Source organism: Phyllobates terribilis, unplaced genomic scaffold, assembly GCF_046119375.1.
Source record: "Phyllobates terribilis strain yellow unplaced genomic scaffold, ASM4611937v1 Scaffold_5__5_contigs__length_657084704, whole genome shotgun sequence".
Taxonomy (NCBI): domain Eukaryota; kingdom Metazoa; phylum Chordata; class Amphibia; order Anura; family Dendrobatidae; genus Phyllobates; species Phyllobates terribilis.
The window spans coordinates 136,714,802-136,734,996 of NW_027362765.1; the positions used below are offsets into that span (position 1 = coordinate 136,714,802).

Sequence of the window (20,195 nt, forward strand, 5' to 3'; positions counted from 1 at the left end):
CACAGTGCATGCAGAAGCACTCACACCAGCCTGCTGCCATTCCTGAGCAAGCTCGGCACTGCTGGTAGTCCGATCCCGCAGCTGAAATAGTTTTAAGATACGGTCCTGGCGCTTGCTGGTCTTTCCTGGGCGCCCTGGAGCCTTTTTGACAACAATGGAAGCTCTCTCCTTGAAGTTCTTGATGATGCGATAGATTGTTGACTGAGGTTCAATCTTTGTAGCTGCGATACTCTTCCCTGTTAGGCCATTTTTGTGCAGTGCAATGATGGCTGCACGTGTTTCTTTACAGATAACCATGGTTAACTGGAGAGAAACAATGATAGCAAGAACCAGCCTCCTTTTAAAGTGTCCAGTGATGTCATTCTTACTTAATCATGACTGACTGATCGCCAGCCCTGTCCTCATCAACACCCACACCTGTGTTAATGGATCAATAACTAAAACGATGTTAGCTGCTCCTTTTAAGGCAGGACTGCAATGATGTTGAAATGTGTTTTGGGGGTTAAAGTTCATTTTCTGGGCAAATATTGACTTTGCAAATACAGTAATTGCTGTTAAGCTGATCACTCTTTGACATTCAGGAATATATGCAAATTGCCATTACAAAAAATGAAGCGTAAACTTTGGAAAAATTACTATTTGTCTCATTCTCAATACTTTTGGCCATGACTGTATATAGCAGACTGCAGTGCATATAGCACAAGAGGCTCCATTCTAGCTTTGTCTGCTGCTGCTGTTAGATATTTCTAAAAAAAAGGCCCAGGTCTCAGGGGCCAGGAATAATTTTTTTTGGATCTTAATCCTCATTATTTGCTTAAAAAGCAATCCAGAGAACACCGTTTTTCTGCGCCATTTGCTTGTTGGCACTGCAGAATACAGCCAGGTCCTTTCCATATTACAGCGCTAAAAATCCAGCTATTTAAAAATGTGGTTTGTCCGTCACACGGATCACATATAATTGCGCTGAAAATACTGCCATTTCTGGACTCCATTAAAAATTTGTTTCAGTGTGTCAGTGAAGCAATTCACACCAGTTTGTTGTTTAAAATAGTTACCTACAGGCCAGGTATTTAAAACTGTGTTTTCTCTGTCACACGGATCACATATACGTTTTCAGAAAATACTGCCATTTCTGACCTCCATTAAAAATTTGTTTCCATGTGTCAGTGAAGCAATTGACACCAGTTTGCTGTTCAAAGTAGTTACCTACAGGCCAGGTATTTAAAACTGTGGTTTGTCCGTCACACGGATCACATATAAGTTCGCTCCAAATTCAGTCATTTGTAGTGAGCGTGGAAGATATTGTCCTCCATTTAAAATGGGCAAGGCACGTGGAAAGGGACGGGGAACTGGACGTGATGGTGATGATGGTGCATGCAGAGGCCGAGGCCGTGGGCAAGCTGAAATTGTGCCACAACAAACACCCACATCTTCTCGCTCGACCTTCCTGTCCCAATTAATAGGGGACCGCAGAACATCACTTTTGAACACAGAGCAGTGTGAAAAGGTTATTGTTTGGATAGCAGATAATGCTTCCAGTCACTTAGCCACCACCACCACCTTGTCTTCCACATGGTCAAGTCTCAGTAGCTGTGAGTCTGGACCGCATATTCCTCACCCTTAACCTCCTTCCTCCCACCATGCCGAGTGTCCAGAGACAACTGATCCCACACTTGGACACTCCGAAGAGCTGTTCACTTTTCCATTTATATATTCGGACCTCTCACCTAGTCTACTTGAAGTGGGGCAAGAGGAGATCGCATGTAGCGATGCTAAAATATTTAAGCAGCCACGGTCACACGAGGAAGTGTCACGAGGTGGACGATGATGAGACACAATTGCCAGAAAGTCAGGAGGAGGACCAGAGTGCGGAAGTGGAAGACAAGGTGGTGGATGAGCGAGGAGAGCAGCACACAGGGGGAGGGAGGCAGAGCACCCCAACAGGCAGGAAGAAGCAGTGTGGTGGCCGCAGAAAGAAGGCAGGCAACCGTTCCCCTTAACACCAACATGAAGGAAGTTGCCGTTTTTTAAAGACTCTGTCGATAACCGCAAAAAGGCCATTTGCACGACCTGCCAGGCCAGAATCAGCAGGGGTGGCAAAACGACCAGCCTGACCACCACCAGCATGATCAGTCACATGGCAGCAAAGCAACCGACTTTGTTAGCCGAACCTCATGGTCCAGGAACAGTGTCTGCGGGTGGCACCACTGTGTCTTCCGCTGTTGTGCATGCAAGCCAATCCCCTGTCCATGGTGCATGCGAAGATGCCTCCTACCCTGCACCTGTCATTGCACACTCTCAAGTAGCATCATCAGGAAGCATGTCTTCGTCCTTGTCCCTACCGCAGTTCTTGGAACGCAAGTGCAAATACACAGCCAAAGCCCCACAGGCCACACTACTAAATTCCCACATTTCGCGACTGCTTGCGCTCGAAATGTTGCCTTTTAGGCTCGTGGAGACGGAAGCATTTCGCAACCTGATGGCTGCGGCCGTTCCTCGGTACTCGGTCCCCAGCCGCCACTAATTCTCCTTGTGTGCCATGTCCGCATTACACAAGTACGTGTCCCAAAACATTAGCCGTGCCCTCAACAACGCAGTTACCGGGAAAGTCCACCTAACCATGGACACGTGGAGTGCAGGGACTTGTGGGCAGGGACGGTACATCTCGCTGACGGCACACTGGGTTAACATAGTGGAAGCCGGCACCCAGTCGGACCTTGGGACGGAATACGTCCTTCCGATACCAAGGATCCCAGGCCCTAGGTCAATCAGGGTTGCCCACACAGTCTACAGCTCCTGCACCTCAGCCTCCTCCTCCTCTTCAGCCTCCATCTCCGAAATCAGTCACAAGCTGGAAGCACTGCAGCACTGCCTCGGCCAAGCGGCAACAAGCTGTGTTGTTGAAGCTAATATGCTTAGGTGACAAACCGCACAATGCTGAAGAGTTGTGGACAGCTCTGAAAGAGCAGGCAGATCTGTGGCTCACACCACTGAACCTACAGCCAGGCATGGTCATGTGTGACAATGGTTGTAACCTGGTGGCGTCTCTGAGGCGAGCTCACACACGTACCATGCCAGGCCCATGTGCTTAACCTTGTGGTTCAGCGATTTCTCAAATCCTACCCGAAGCTGCCGGATCTGCTTGTTATAGTATTCCGCCTGTGTGCCAATTTTATAAAGTCGTCTGCAGCTTCCGCCGCCCTTGCCGTGTTTCAGCAGCGTTTGCAGCTTCCGGCTCACACACTGGTGTGTGATGTCCCCACGCGTTGGAACTCTACATTGCAGATGTTGGGAAGGATTTGTGAGCAAAAGAGGGCAGTTGTTGAGTATCAGCATCAACAAGGCCTTCAGTATTCAGTTCAGACTCCACACATAAGACCTCAGGAGTGGACATGGATGTCAGACATATGTACCATCCTCCAAAACTTTGAGGACTCCACCAAGATGGTGAGCGGTGATGACGCCATAATTAGTGTCACCATCCCGCTTCTGTCTTCTGAAACGCTCTCTGCTCACAATCAAAGAGGATGCATTGCAGGCGGAGCACGATGAGATGGAGCAAGGAACCATACAGGGTGATTACACAAATCCCAACATGGATTGGGTGACAATGAGGAAGAGGAGGAGGAATAACAGGAGCTAGTTTCATGCGCTATAGACGGTACTACCTGCACAACTGTCATAGCGTCTGTTCAGCGTGGATGGTCTGAGGACAGAGAGGAGGAGGAGAGCATGGTCACTCGTCCTCTTGGTGAGGACACGGAAGTCTTGCCTGTTAGCAGTCTGGCAATGATGGCTGAGTTTATGTTACGCTGCCTTCCCCATGACCCTCGCGTTCTCAAAATTTTGGGTGACAGTCATTACTGGTTGGTGACACTTCTAGACCCATGCTACAAGGAGAACTTTATATCTCTTATTCCTGAGGCGGACAGGTCTACAAAAATGGGGCTGTACCAGAAGGCCCTTGTTGCGGAACTAATAAAAAAATTCCCATCTGAAAACGCTGACGGCAGAGGTCATATTTCATTGGACAACCAAGGACTACAGGCGAGAGAGACACAACTCCTATCCAGCAGAGGCAGGGGAACACTGTCAAAGTTCTGGGAGAATTTTCTCAGCCCCTCCCATCGCACAAGCCCTGAGGCGCGGGGTACTCTCACAAGGAGTGCAAAGTTTGGGATGCTGAGGGAGTACCTTGCAGACCGTACCAACGTCCTCCGTGATTCCTCTGTGCCTTATAATTATTGGGTATCCAAGGTGGATACGTGGAATGAACTGGCTCTCCACGCCTTGGAGATCCTGGCCTGCCCTGCCGCTAGCGTATTATCAGAGCCGGTTTTTAATGCCGCTGGTGGAATTATAACTGATAAGCGCATCCGCCTGTCAACTGAAAATGCTGACAGGCTGACTCTTATAAAAATGAACAAGGGCTGGATTGGACCAGACTTCTCAACACCACCAAATGATAGCAGCGAAACATAAACTCAAATCCAGTGTCTTTTTTTGGGAGGTGTATTCCCATGCAACTTTTCACACCCACACATGGGTATACGCTTCCTGATTTTGGCTATTTGCTCTTGTCCTCCTCCTTCTCCTCATCCTTATCCTCCACCACCATATCACCAGGGTGACCGTGGTCTGTGATGCAACACCCACATAATTTTTTTAAAGGGTGTTTATGATGCCTGTAAAAAATTTTTTTTATACAGTATGTTCATATATACCACCCAGGGGTAAATGTTTGTCAGTTCATACACTTAGTGCATGGACATTACAAGTATAGGAGACCCGCTCCTTTCTAATGGGAACATTTTTTTATGAGGCTCTCTAAGTCTCTTCCAAGGGGAATTGGAGTGCCTCCCAATTTTTGGCAGCCCTTGCATTCACTGCATAGGCCAACACTATGGGAGACACACTTCCTAATAATGGGAACATTTTTTCATGAGACCCTCTCCATCTCTTCCAAGGGGCATTGGAGTGCCTCCCAATTTTTGGCAGCCCTTGCATTCACTGCATAAGCCAACACCATGGGAGACCCTCTCCTTTCTAATGGGAATTTGTTGTTACTGTGGCCCTGCTCTATGTGTCTTTTAAATTCTTAGTGGGGTTTTTCCTAAATTTGGTCAGCCGTTGGACTCACTGCATACCTTATAACTGTATAGCAGACCCTCTCCTTTCTAATGGGAACATGTCGTACTCATTACTGTGGCCCTGCTCTATGTGTCTTTAAATTGTTAGTGGGGTTTTTCCTAAATTTGGTTAGCCGTTTGAGTCACTGCATACCCTATAACTGTATAGCAGACCCTCTTCTTTCTAATGGGAACATGTCATACTCGTTACTGTGGCCCTGCTCTATGTGTCTTTAAATTCTTAGTGGTGTTTTGCCTAAATTTGGTTAGCCGTTGGACTCACTGCATACCCTATAACTGTACAGCACACCCGCTCCTTTCTAATGGAAACATGTCGTACTCGTTACTGTGGCCCTGCTCTATGTGTCTTTAAATTGTTAGTGGGGTTTTTCCCAAATTTTGGCAGCCCTTGCAGTCACAGCATGCACATTACCACTATAGGAGACCCGCTCCTTTATAATGGAAACATTTTTTTTACTGAGACCCTCCTCTATGTCTCTTCAAAGGAGTATTGGGTTGTGTCCGAATTTTTGGCAGCCCTTGCAGTCACTGCATACGCAATAACAGTATAGGAGACCCACTCGTTAAGAATAGCCGGCTGATGGCTCTCTAACAATAACGAAGGCCGAATGCTGGCCTTTTAAGAATAGTAAGGGCTGCCTGATGGCTTTATAAAAATAGGCTTTGTGACGTTCAGAATCCCTCCATCATAAATGAAACAGGATGTGTCTGATGATTTGTCACACACCACATTGCCAGATAAGGTTGTAAAATGTTAAAATAACATTTTACGGTGAATGCATTTGTCTTAAAAAATAACGTAAAAAAGAAACAAAACAGTAGGATCTTTCTTTAGTATAAAAAACAGCTCCTGCACCTCCTCCTCCATCCCTGAAATGACCACATCAGTCACAAGCTGAAAGCACTGCAGCACTGCCTTGGCCAAGTGGCAACAGGCTGTGCTGAAGATAACATGCTTAATGCTTAGGTGACAAACCGCCCAGCGCTGCAGAGTTGTTGAAAGCAGTAACTCAGCAGCCTGATCTGTGGCTCTCACCGCTGAACATATAGCCAGGCATGATCATGTGTGACAATGGGCTCAACCTGGTGACGGAGAAATGACAGCCGGAGTAGATACGGTTTCCCTCTATGCCAGTCCTTTCACCGAGCTAAAGAATATGGCTGTGGTGAAATACAACTCCCACTGAGAAGCTGTTTCAGATTGAAAAATATTGGGCCCACCAGAGGATTTGATTCTGAGGGCTCACCTTTTTCCCCCGCTCAAGAGCCCCATAGCAGCTGCAAAGTTAGTGCTATCATGAACTCTCCTGATGTAGAAGCCTGGGCACACCAGAGGATTCTCTGGTGGGACCGACCAACCCTGCCGAGAAGCAGACCTGGCTAAGAAAAGTTTGTGGGAAGGTTCCCAGACACTCTCCTGAGGTGGAAACCCACGCAAACAGGGGGAGAGCATACAAAATCCTTGCAGATGTTGTCTTTGCTGGGATATGAACCCAGGATCCCAGCGCTGCAAGGCTTCAGTGCTAACCACTGATCCAATGTGCTGCCGTTCACCCTCATCTAACAGGCTGGAGAAACTTGCACCTACTGCCACTCTATCTTCAGCTCCCTTGTAAGAAACTAATGTATTTGGGCAGCTACTCAGTCTACTAAATAAAATTCCTGAGAAGGAAATTGGGGATGGCTTCGCTACTGGTACTGGGGGCAGTGCTAATACCATGGCGTCATACCATAGTTTACTGGAAATATTCCAGGCTGGTAGGAGGCAAGCAGATTCCCACAGAAAAGTACCAGCAGTAATGTTTAGGGACCTGCGCTTGTGAAAGACGGAGACGATACCTTGAGAAATAGTGGCGGCTGGCGACCGAGTATGGACACCCGCCAGCATGAGGTTGTGAAAAGCTTCCGCCTCCACGAGCCTAAAAGGCCACATTTCAAGTGCAAGCAGCTGCCCAGAAATCTGGCAGTTTAGTATTGCGGCCTCTCGGTGGGTGGCTGGCTGCATACTTGTGCTTGCATTCCAAGTAACAGAAAACTAAGCAGATGGTGGCCTCTATCATCATGGCCTCACCTTGGCACTATGAACTCTCCCGAAGAGGAAGTCAAGGCCCACCGGAGGAGTCTCCGGTTCTCTGGTGGGCCCGTCCAACCCTGTCGAGAAGCAGCTCTGGCTAAGAAAAGTGTGTGGGAAGGTTCCCGGACACTCTGTGTCTGCTTTTTTAATGTGGATTGGATGTGCTTATGCATGTTATTTCTCAAACCGCATTGCAGATCAGGACATTGCCCAACTCTAGTCATGAAATTAAAGACGCAAAGAAAGATGTTTGTGTGTCGAAGCACCACCGACAAGTGCGAGCTGATGTTGGACGGGCTGCCATTGCTTCTGCAACAAGCTGCATTATAGGACTTCCTGGGAGAAATGACACCCAGAGTAGATATGGTTTCTCTCTATGCCAGTCCTTTCACCGAGCTAGAGAATATGGCTGTTGTGAAATACTACTCTCAGCAAAAAAAAGCTGTGGACTGGCTCCGTACCGTCCCTGGCCGCATTCACCTGTCCACGTGTTTGTGGTTAGGCGGTCCTTCCCAGTAAGTGCACTGGGTAGGGCACGGGTAATGTTGTGGGACCCGTGCTTGTGGAAGGTGGAGACGATACTGGGAGAAACAGTGGCATCTGGGGATCGAGTATGGATACCCGGTCGCCGCCATAAGATTGTGGACATTTTCCGCCTCCACAAGCCTAAAAGGCCACATTTCAAGTGAAAGTAGCTTTAGAGGACTTCCTGGGAGAAATGACAGCTGGAGTAGATATGGTTTCCCAAGTCCTTTCACCAAGGTAAAGAATATGACTGTGGTGAAATTCAACTCTCAGCAAAAAAAGCTTTGGACTGGCTCCGTACCGTCCCTGGCCACATTCACTTGACCACGTATTTGTGGGAAGGCGGTCCTTCCCAGTAAGTTCACTGGGGAGGGCACGGGTAATGTTGTAGGGCCCATGTTTGTGGAAGGCAGAGAGGACACCGGGACAAATAGTGGCGGCTGGGGACCGAGTATACATACCCGGTCGCCGCCGCCATAAGATTGTGGACAGCTTCCGCCTCCACGAGCCTAAAAGGCCACATTTCAAGTGCAAGCAGCTGTCAAAAATTTGTCAGTATAGTATTGCAGCCTGTGGATGCGTGGGTGGATGGCTGCATACTTGCGCTTGCATTCCAAGGAATGGGGTAGGGACAACTGAACGCTCCTGCACTCGGACAAGGACGTGAATGGTGATTTTTGCAAGTCTGCAATGACATGTGCAAGGCAGGAGGCATCTTCTCATTCGCCAAGGATCACTTATGATGGGCACACTTTTAGGCAGTGACCTGGGAGTAAGAGATGCTTCCAGGGTTCTTCCTCATGTTGTTCCCATGTCTTTTCAGCACTGTATGCATGTGTCTCATGATGTGTCACACACCACATGGCCAGATAAGGTTGTAAAATTTTAAAATGACATTTCCCAGTGAATGCATTTGTCTTGGTTGAAATCAATGCAAAAGTGCAAAACTGCATCAAAAACGGTACGTGTGAACATAGCCCAAGGTGTGGAGGACTATTTTTGGTTTTGGTTATTTATTTTGCCTTATATACAAGTCATTACCCTGGAAAGGATGTTCCTTAACATATTTCCCAGGAAAATCCATTTTAGATTTGTTTTTGCATGTTTTATTGTGAGTCTGTAAAAGAGGCGTAATACCTCTGATAACGTTGTTGACAGCAGTGACCTGGGAGTCAGAAATGCTTCTAGGGGTCTTCCCTATGCTGTTCCCATGTCATTTGAGCACTGTTCCCATCGATTCGGGCAATTATTAGGCCCTCTGCAGACGACAGGGGGGAGCCGCATGAAAAATGCTGCCAAAACCTACCAATCAGTGGTGTGGGCGGGGTTATACAAAGCTCAGCATTCAGAGAACTTCTAGCTCAGTAGCAGATACATCAGTTTTTCATCAAAATTGCATCACCCAGTAAAGTAAGTGACACATTGCTGGAATCAGGGTCTCTGCCTCCATAGAATGCTGATAGCAAAGACCTGGTGATGATTCCCTTTATTTTAGTTTAGTTTAGTTTTATTTTAGTTTTTCCAAACAGTAGCATTATTTTTTCAGTCCTTATACCCCCTTCGTTCTTTTTCATATAGAAGGTTAAATTATGCTTCATCTTATAACTAGTGCGCAAAATGTGTGGGAAAAACATCTACCTTGTGGAAGTATTGATCATTAGCCATCGATAATATGGTGTATGCTCCAGGCAATAACTATTATTAGGGACCAAACTTTTCCATGTAAATAGGTCATGATACAACATCTGTATATTGTATATGTTTCTTCTTTTATGTAATTACAGATGACAGTGAAAAGAAAGACAAGGATGGGAAAAAGAAATGGTGGCAACCCTGGGTGTCTCACACAACGAGTAAGAAGCGACGATTTGTGTGTTTTGAAGGGTAACATTGGGATATTTTTGCACTCATCTATTTTTGGCAGTAAAATGTGAATTGACATCAGTTTTGACTTTTAGAAGTTCATCTTTCCGAGTTACATAATACTAAATAAAAGTCCTTTGATTTCTATATAATCCTACTTATAAACTTGACTCAAAGAAGAAGTAATCCCTGTTATCATTTTCTGTAAAATTGTCACCATCTCATTAGGTTTTTCTGATCTAGCCGTTTTGAATTTCTCACTGATATATAATAGTGGTGATCATTTTCGGCTTACCATTTGATAACTTCCCACATGAGTCTAACCATTGACCTACCTAGGGTGCTGTGGGGGTTTAGCTCTCTGGCTTATATGCTCCGACACAGTTTTTTTTTTTTATATCAAAACAGAATAAAGTTTATTGACCTTCATAAAATTTACAGCTACAAAAATGAAAGCAGCAAAGAAAAATAGTAATCAGCTCACCTATACACAAATGCAGATGTGCACGGATCCAAGTTCCAAAGGGAATAGTCCATATAACAAAGGCGGTTGATCCAGCACTTCTAATAAAACGTGTATTTTTATTCAGAAAATTTCATCCATAAAAAATATATAATTCCATAAGAAATCCACAAAGACATATGGACAAGTGTGTCATCTGAGGAAATAGTCCCAAGGGAGATACATTCAAGGTGTTGGTTGACGCGTTTTGAAGTGATACTTCTTATTCATAACCTACTATGGGAATAAAGCTCAAACAGAATAAAAACTCTCCTAGGTAGCCACACCTAAAAATGAAAGCAGCCTTTCTTCAACACATATGAATAGCAAAACAGTCCTTTCTCTGGGTAAGGCAAAGTAACTCAAACATTCTCACCAATTTGGTATTACATGCACTTCCCATAGCATAGACTGTCCACTACAAACACACTGTGCTGAGCTATTCCCAGCTGCTACTTATTAGACCTGTAAGATCCGACTGGAGTATGGGAGCGACCTTTCCCACCCATGCTCTTTTGGTCACTCCTAAATCAAGACCCAAAATCCAGTCAAGATAAAAACCATTTTAGTAACACATACCTGCCATAAGACCTTAACTCCTGCGTTCTTACAGTGCTCATCTGCAGTTATACCAGTTGGACCCACAACAATCACATATAGATGGTCTATCCTAAGATCTGTCATTGGTTATATACTAGAATTCCCCTTTACAACAACATAATCTAAGTGTTTTAATGGCAGTACTTGGTCAGTATTTTACATCATTATTTGTAAGCCAAAATCTGGAATGGAACAATCTGAGGAAAAGTATAATAGAAACACGTCACCACTTCTGTATTTATCACCCACTCCTGGTTTTGGCTTCCAAATACTAATGTAAGATACTGACCAAATACTGAACGAGTGAATGGGGCCTTAGGGTCAGGGAACCTGTAATCGGATCTCTGCAAAAAAGGTATCATTTTTATAGAGTCACTATCCACTATACAGCCAAACAGTTTGCAGAAAAAAATGAAATAACGAAGCTCACCACGCCAATATTGTTCGGGAATACAACAGAAAGTTGATGAATGGGTACCAATTCCTGCCGGTGAAGCTCAGCTATTGTATTGCTATTGATTTTCTGAGACTTCCATCAATAAAATTCATCTTTTTATTAGAAATTCATTTAAAAACAGGAGGATCAATTATGAGGTTTTATCCTCATGATGGATCCTCCTGATTTAAATGAATTCCTGATAATAAGATGAATTTTATGGATGGAAGTCTCAGAAAATCCTTTTTTCTTCTTCGGTTCTATACAGCCAAACATTACTTCTATGTGTAAAACTTGCTGACAGGTTCACTTGAAATCTATCAATGCATTTTTCAGTGGTTCGTAGTGGAACCTACAGCCTATTTGATACAGACAGCGAGGGCGAAGAGGAAGAAACTCGGGAAGAAAAAAGGGAAGAGGAGCCCCCGAAAAAGAAAACAGCATTTCAGGTAAATGATTTGGGTCTTACTCCTAACATTTGGTCTCAGGCTACAGAACATAGAAGCTTGAACTGGTTCACATTACTGATTGTAGCCTCATTATTCAGGCACTTGTAGGGTAGACTGACATTATAACCTTTCCTGATGTCCTACATACCGGTTCGTCTCTATTCTTTTCTTAAAAAAATGTATGCGGCATGGCGACCCCTATAAAGAAGCCTAATAATAATGTTCTAGGTCGACCATGTATGACAAATCTGTATCTGAGTTTCCTTGTAAGTAAAATTAGAATACATTGATGTTATACTTTTGACATTGTCTCCAGCTAGCCTATGAAGCATGGACCACAAGCTCCAAATCTGCACTGAACTTACGGAAGAACGATGAGCTGACCATCCGAGAGCAGATCCGCAAAGAGATGGAAAAGCAACAACCAGATGGTATGTTGTGATCAACATCATTTGTCATACTGTGTTTGGAGAAATTTTAATTTTTGTGCATGGACCATCCTTTTAGTTGCTTACTCAGTTTTTAGTAAGTTTATACAACTTGCAAAGATTCACCTTTACATACTATTTTACAACTGACATACACGATTAATTGACATACAAAATTGTACTTACAAAATGGGTATTTTTTAAAATTCTACATTGCATTATTTATCCTTCACTAATCATTTGTTATATCATGTATTATACTCCAGAGCTGCACACACTATTCTGCTGGTGGAGTCACTGTGTGCACACGTCACATTACTTATACTGTACTGATTCTGAGTTACATCTTGTATTATACTGCAGAGCTGCACTCATTATTCTGTTGGTTAAGTCACTGAATAATTAATGTACTGTATTCACTGTGACTCCACCAGCAGAATAGTGAGTGCAGCTCTGGAGTATAATACAGGATGTAACTCAGGATCAGTACAGGATAAGTAATGTAATATATGTACACAGTGACTGCACCAGCAGAATAGTGAGTGCTGATCTGGAGTATAATACAGGATTTAACTCAGGATCAGTACAGGATACGTAATGTAATGTATGTGCACAGTGACTGTGTAGCACCCTGAGGATTCGGCTGCTACAGGGGTATTGCACCTCAACCCAGAGGTGTGATATTCCACTCCCGGGTAAGGAAGGAGTGTGGAACTGAGCTCAGATAGACTGCATGCACTACATACATCCCATTCCAGAGGAGCAGGCCGACGGTACTCCCACTTAGAAATGTGCAGGTACAACCGAGCCTGTTCCTGGCTGGAGTGGGAGGGGGGTGGTACATCCCATGTAGTGTAGGGGCAGATAGGGGGAGCAGTCTGGGTAGTGATAGGAGCTCATTGGGTGCTGGTCACCTGAGCTCACACATAGAGGGATATATAAGGAGGGCACCAGCTTAGATCAGGGTCAGACGCTGAGAACAAGTCAGTTGGAGAGGAGAGAGAAGGAAACAGCAGCCCTGGAGAGAGAGAGAGGAGAAAGAAAGAGAAAGACCCAGAGGGGGAAGACTGAAGGGACCCAAGAACCCAAATTAGAGCACCGGGTGAGGAGTCAGCAAGAGGGTACCGGAACCCAAGCTGGTGGGGGCAAAAACAATCCCCAGCCAGAGACCGGAGACCGTGGGCAGTGTCTGTCACGGTCACCTACCACATTCACCCCGAAGGCACACCACATGAAGGGTCAGGGAACCCAGGGCCAAGGGTGTCCCAAAAGAAGGCCCGAGGGAGCTGGACCTAGGTGAATCACTGGTGGGGACGGCTGAAGAAAGGACAGAGGGAGAGCTCAGGGCCACGCTCTGGACTTGTTTGGGGGTTGACCGGATCCAGGACCTGGTGGACGCAGCACGGCTCGGGTGGTCACTAGCAGCTGGAGTGACCAGTACAACATCAGCAGTAAGTAAACACCCTTAACTGCACAACCCGAGTCTGTCTTCATTGCCGGCTGCACTGCACCACCACAACCCCCATCCTCTGCGCCTGTCCCCTCTGAGGCTATACCCCTCCCGTTGGGGGTTATCCCACCAAGCTGCGCATCCACCATCAGCCTCAGCGGACCCTGCTGCAGCGGCGGCCACAGTGACCGCATTACAACGGGTGGCGTAGTCGACACAAAAGAACTTTAGTAACATCTGTAAAGCTGCCACATAACACTGAGCTTGACGCACTGGGCACGGGGCCGGGTCACAGCCGCTCGGAGACTACAAACCCCCATCTGATCCGGTGCCGGGTATTCCCCTCAAAAAGGAATATGTCCCAGGGGGCGCGTCAACTTTGGCGTAGTCGGCAGGATTACGTGCCCGCAACACCCGGGTACTGCGTGCCTGAAGAAAAGTGCAAGTTTACCTCAGAAAGAAGTCTCCCGCCGGTTCCGGAGGGTCCACGCCATCGGACTCCATCACCAGTCGTTTCCCGCCGATTGTCCGCCATTTCCAGCTTGTTCCCGCCATCTGCAGAGTTTCCCGCCACTGGGAAGCGATTCCCGCCAAAACCGCAGATTTCCCGCCTTGGAAGAGCAGCGGACGCCATTATGGGCGTGCCAAAGGAGGGCAGGAGGCCACCTCCCATCGTGGGCCAGGACAGAAAATGGCGCCAAAAGTGGAAACCGCCCCCACCAACAGAGACTGTGATGCTGGAGGTGTCTGTCAGCGTGAAAGAACTCCCCCTGGAGCTGACAGTCACCGAGTTGCCCCGGGACCGCCCTCGAAGTGGGAGGAGACGAGAAAGAAGAACAAAGATGGGTGTCGCTTGGAGCAGTCTGGAGCGAGCGCACCCGGAGGCAAGAGGTCTAACAAGGAGTAGCGGAGGAGCTTACCCGGAGATGGAGAGGAAGCAGAACAGCACCGGCCCGCTGGCCAGGAGTCTGCTAGAGACCGAGGAAGGAGGGCAGAGCAGCACCGGCCCGCTGGCCAGGAGCCTGCCGGAAGCCGAGCAGAGCAGCACCGACCCGATGGTCAGGAGCCTGCTAGAGTCCACAACCCCGCTAGGTCTAGCGGAGATCCTAGCGCAGCTCCCCCGAGACCGGGAGTGTGCACAAACTGCCCTGGAGGGCCTCGCAAGGAGGATGGCCCGGGTACAGCGCGAGATACTGGCGGAGTGGGGCCGGGAGATGACTCAGCAAGCAGAGACCAGTCAACGGAGCACGCTACCCTGGAAGAGGAAGCAGACCGCCTCTGAGGATGGCGCGGGAGGACCCAAGGCCGGAGACGGCGCCGAGGAGGGAGCCGAACGCATGGAGGCAGGTAAAGGGGACGCCTATACCCCAAGCCGTGACACCGCTTACCTGCCCCAGCTCCCCGTCGCAGAGCCCGAAAGTCCCCCTGCTGTGCCCGAAAACGCCATGTCACCGACGCAGACTAGGCCCCAACCGGAAGCCGCCGCCGCGACCCCTGTGACGTCACACGCCTCGACCCCGAGCGTGACCAAGCAGGAAGTACCACCAGCCTGGTCGCAGGGCCTAGAATTCCCGGGCGTCGCATCACCAACAGCGCCCCCTACCTCCGCGGAGCCTCCGGCCTGGCCGCAAGGCCAGGTAGCCCAGGGCGCCGCCGTCCTAACGGTGCCCTTCACCTTCCAGGTGCCCCAGGCCTGGCCGCAAGGCCTGGGCAACCCGGGCGCCACCACCACCGCGCCCGCGCCCGCAATACCTAGGGTGCCACACCTGGGGGAGGACCTCTTCGGCCAGCTCACATGGCCGGACGGGCGGCCCTTCATCTGGCCCGAAGGGTACCCTGAGCTGGAGCGGCAGCAAAGACTAGGGCCCTTGTGTGAGCCCCTAATCCCGGCTCCGAAGCCCGTGGCTCGGGTCTCGCCTCCTCTAGCAGAAGCCCAATTCGTGTGGGACCCCACGGGAGAAGATTTGATGGGGTTCACCGGAGAAACTCGGGCAGCCGCAGCTGAACGTACAGAGTGTTGCCGTCAACAGCTGGCAGAGTTTAAGAGAGAACGGGAGGAGAGGCGGGTCAGAGAACAACAGGCCCAAATCCGGAGCGCGGAGCAGAAGAGCCGGACTAGGAGGAACCCCCATGCAGCGCATTGTCCCCGCACCATCGGGACAGTGATAAAGTTCAACCCGCAGCATGGGTGGGGCTTTATTCGGGACCGTAACAACCGCGGTGACGTTTTTGTGACCCGCAGAGACGTCGAGTCCCACCTGCCGGAAGGTCACAAAGGCCGTGACCTCTACGTCGGAGACGAGGTCACTTTCACCCGGCACAAGTGTGCCAAAGGACCTTACGCCCTCCACGTACACCGCCTGACGGAGGAGGAGTTGCGGTACGGAGAGGAGGAGCCAGAGGACCCGGACGGGTCTGAAGAAACATCATATCAAGAAAGAGCAGGAGGAAGACGCCGTTGAGTGCGGCAGAGCAGGAGCTGTAAATAGTTACCCAATCGGGGTATATAGAAACTGAAACTGTTGCTGCTAAAATAGTCCCCGTTGGGACCAGGGAACTGTTTACCCGTTAACCCCTTCATCCTACAGGCTGAGGACTGTGAGCAGCCATTCCCTACCCTCTACCTGGCCGAGGACTGAGAGCGGCCAACTTTCAACTTCCCCTGTATATAGTTGCGCGTCCTAAAGCGCCCCCTACCGGTTTTATAGGAAAACCAGTTTTTCTGAGAGACTGTCGCACTTTTCCCGGACACACGTTGCACAGTGTCCGGAGGAGGAACCTGAAACCAGAGACGACGAGAATGTTTTATATGAAAGTTTTATATGATGTTTTATATGTTTATGTTTATAAAAATTTTGTATGTTTTGGTGTTTTTGTCTTTACAGCCCGAGGACGTGCTGTGATTTACCAGGGGGGAATGTAGCACCCTGAGGATTCGGCTGCTACAGGGGTATTGCACCTCAACCCAGAGGTGTGATATTCCACTCCCGGGTAAGGAAGGAGTGTGGAACTGAGCTCAGATAGACTGCATGCACTACATACATCCCATTCCAGAGGAGCAGGCCGACGGTACTCCCACTTAGAAATGTGCAGGTACAACCGAGCCTGTTCCTGGCTGGAGTGGGAGGGGGGTGGTACATCCCATGTAGTGTAGGGGCAGATAGGGGGAGCAGTCTGGGTAGTGATAGGAGCTCATTGGGTGCTGGTCACCTGAGCTCACACATAGAGGGATATATAAGGAGGGCACCAGCTTAGATCAGGGTCAGACGCTGAGAACAAGTCAGTTGGAGAGGAGAGAGAAGGAAACAGCAGCCCTGGAGAGAGAGAGAGGAGAAAGAAAGAGAAAGACCCAGAGGGGGAAGACTGAAGGGACCCAAGAACCCAAATTAGAGCACCGGGTGAGGAGTCAGCAAGAAGGTACCGGAACCCAAGCTGGTGGGGGCAAAAACAATCCCCAGCCAGAGACCGGAGACCGTGGGCAGTGTCTGTCACGGTCACCTACCACATTCACCCCGAAGGCACACCACATGAAGGGTCAGGGAACCCAGGGCCAAGGGTGTCCCAAAAGAAGGCCCGAGGGAGCTGGACCTAGGTGAATCACTGGTGGGGACGGCTGAAGAAAGGACAGAGGGAGAGCTCAGGGCCACGCTCTGGACTTGTTTGGGGGTTGACCGGATCCAGGACCTGGTGGACGCAGCACGGCTCGGGTGGTCACTAGCAGCTGGAGTGACCAGTACAACATCAGCAGTAAGTAAACACCCTTAACTGCACAACCCGAGTCTGTCTTCATTGCCGGCTGCACTGCACCACCACAACCCCCATCCTCTGCGCCTGTCCCCTCTGAGGCTATACCCCTCCCGTTGGGGGTTATCCCACCAAGCTGCGCATCCACCATCAGCCTCAGCGGACCCTGCTGCAGCGGCGGCCACAGTGACCGCATTACAACGGGTGGCGTAGTCGACACAAAAGAACTTTAGTAACATCTGTAAAGCTGCCACATAACACTGAGCTTGACGCCCTGGGCACGGGGCCGGGTCACAGCCGCTCGGAGACTACAAACCCCCATCTGATCCGGTGCCGGGTATTCCCCTCAAAAAGGAATATGTCCCAGGGGGCGCGTCAACTGCACCAGCAGAATAGGGAGTTCATCTATGGAGAATAATGCAGGATGTAACTCAGGATCAGTACAGGATAAGTAATGTAATGTATGTGCACAGTGACTCCACCAGCAGAATAGTGAGTGCAGCTCTGGAGTGTAATACAGGATGTAACTCAGGATCAGTACAGGATAAGTAATGTAATGTATGTACACAGTGACTGCACCAGCAGAATAGTGAGTGCAGCTCTGGAGTATAATGCAGGATGTAACTCAGGATCAGTATAGGATAAGTAATGTATGTACATAGTGACTGCACCAGCAGAATAGTGAGTGCAGCTCTGGAGTATAATATAGGATGTAACTCAGGATCAGTACAGGATAAATAATGTAATATATGCACACTGTGCAGCTCTGGAGTATAATACAGGATATACAGTGGGTACGGAAAGTATTCAGACCCCTTTAAATTTTTCACTCTTTGTTTCATTGCAGCCGTTTTGTAAATTCTAAAAAGTTAATTTTTTTTCTCATTAATGTACACTCTGCACCCCATCTTGACTGAAAAAAAACAGAAATGTATAAATTTTTGCCAATTTATTAAAAGAAAAAACTGAAATATCACATGGTCATAAGTATTCAGACCCTTTGCTCAGACACTCATATTTAAGTCACATGCTGTCCATTTCCTTGTGATCCTCCTTGAGATGGTTCTACTCCTTCATTGGAGTCCAGCTGTGTTTAATTAAACTGATAGGACTTGATTTGGAAAGGCACACACCTGTCTATATAAGACCTAACAGCTCACAGTGCATGTCAGACCAAATGAGAATCATGAGCGCAAAGGAACGGCTCAAGGAGCTCAGAGACAGAATTGTGGCAAGGCACAGATCTGGCCAAGGTTCTAAAAGATTTTCTGCATTACTCAAGGTTCCTAAGAGCACAGTGGCCTCCATAATCCTTAAATGGAAGAAGTTTGGGACCACCAGAAGTCTTCCTAGACCTGGCCGTCTAGCCAAACTTAGCAATCGTGGGAGAAGAGCCTGGGTGAGAAAGGTAAAGAAGAACCCCAAGATCACTGTGGCTGAGCTCCAGAGATGCATTAGGGAGATGGAAGAAAGTTCCCAAAGTCAACTATCACTGCAGCCCTCCACCCGTTGGGCCTTTATGGCAGTGGCCCGACGGAAGCCTCTCCTCAGTGCAAGACATATGAAAGCCCGCATAGAGTTTGCTCAAAAACACATGAAGGACTCCCAGACTATGAGAAATAAGATTCTCTGGTCTGATGAGATGAAGATGGAACTTTTTGGTGATAATTCTAAGCGGTATGTGTGGAGAAAACCAGGCACTGATAATCACCTGCCCAATACAATCCCAACAGTGAAACATGGTGGTGGCAGCATCATGCTATGGGGCGTGTTTTTCAGCTGCAGGGACAGGACGACTGCAATTGAAGGAAACATGAATTCGGCCAAGTACAGAGATATCCTGGATGAAAACCTCTTCCAGAGTGCTCTGGACCTCAGACTTGGCCGAAGGTTCACCTTCCAACAAGACAATGATCCTAAGCACACAGCTAAAGTAACAAAGAAGTGGCTTCAGAACAACTCTGTGACCATTCTTGACTGGCCCAGCCAGAGCCCTGACCTAAACCCAATTGAGCATCTCTGGAGAGACCTGAAAATGGCTGTCCACCAACGTTCACCATCCAACCTGACGGAACTGGAGAGGATCTGCAAGGAAGAATGGCAGAGGATCCCCAAATGCCGGTGTGAAAAACTTGTTGCATCATTCCCAAGAAGACTCATGGCTGTACTAGCTCAAAAGGGTGCTTCTACTCAATACTGAGCAAAGGGTCTGAATACTTATGACCATGTGATATTTCAGTTTTTCTTTTTTAATAAATTTGCAAAAATTTCTACATTTCTGTTTTTTTTCAGTCAAGATGGGGTGCAGAGTGTACTTTAATGAGAAAAAAAATGAACTTTTTAGAATTTACCAAATGGTTGCAATGAAACAAAGAGTGAAAAATTTAAAGGAGTCTGAATACTTTCCGTACACACTGTAACTCATGATCAGTGCAGGATAAGTAATGTAATGTATGTACACAGTGATTGCACCAGCAGAATAGTGAGTGCAGCTCTGGAGTATAATACATGATGTAACTGAAGATCAGTAATGTAATATATGTACACAGTGATTCCACCAGCAGAATAGTGAGTGCAGCTCTGGAGTACAATACAAGATGTAACTCAAGATCAGTACAGGATAAGTAATATAATGCATTTATAAATTATTGCAAATTATTACAAATTATCGCTCAGCTTACAATATATGTTATTGAGAACAAGAACAGACTTATATTCTACAAATTTTTATTTACATACACCCATCTATTTTAAAGAATAAAATACATACCTGTTTAGGTAACTTTTGAAAATTAGCTTTCATGTGTATGTGTAAATGAGAAATAACACTATTCCTGGCCAATATACAGTTTTACCCACTGAATGCTCCATCTCTAATTTTCAATTGTTTCTGAGCTGGGGGAGGAAACTGGCTGCTTTGATTTCTCCCATACATACCACACCCAGACATGAAAGAGTCCTGCTCTCCTGCCTC

At 47.6% G+C, this 20,195-nt stretch overlaps 1 protein-coding gene across 1 annotated transcript in view; it reads left to right on the top strand.

Annotated features, from left to right (window-relative positions):
• LOC141271488 (piezo-type mechanosensitive ion channel component 2-like) overlaps positions 1–20,195 on the top strand; it is a 143,756-nt gene that overhangs the window by 91,495 nt on the left and 32,066 nt on the right. The window contains exons 31-33 of the mRNA XM_073681553.1: positions 9,534–9,602; positions 11,487–11,599; positions 11,916–12,030. Of these exons, the coding sequence (XP_073537654.1) occupies positions 9,534–9,602; positions 11,487–11,599; positions 11,916–12,030 (297 nt within the window). The remainder of the gene's footprint in view (positions 1–9,533; positions 9,603–11,486; positions 11,600–11,915; positions 12,031–20,195) is intronic.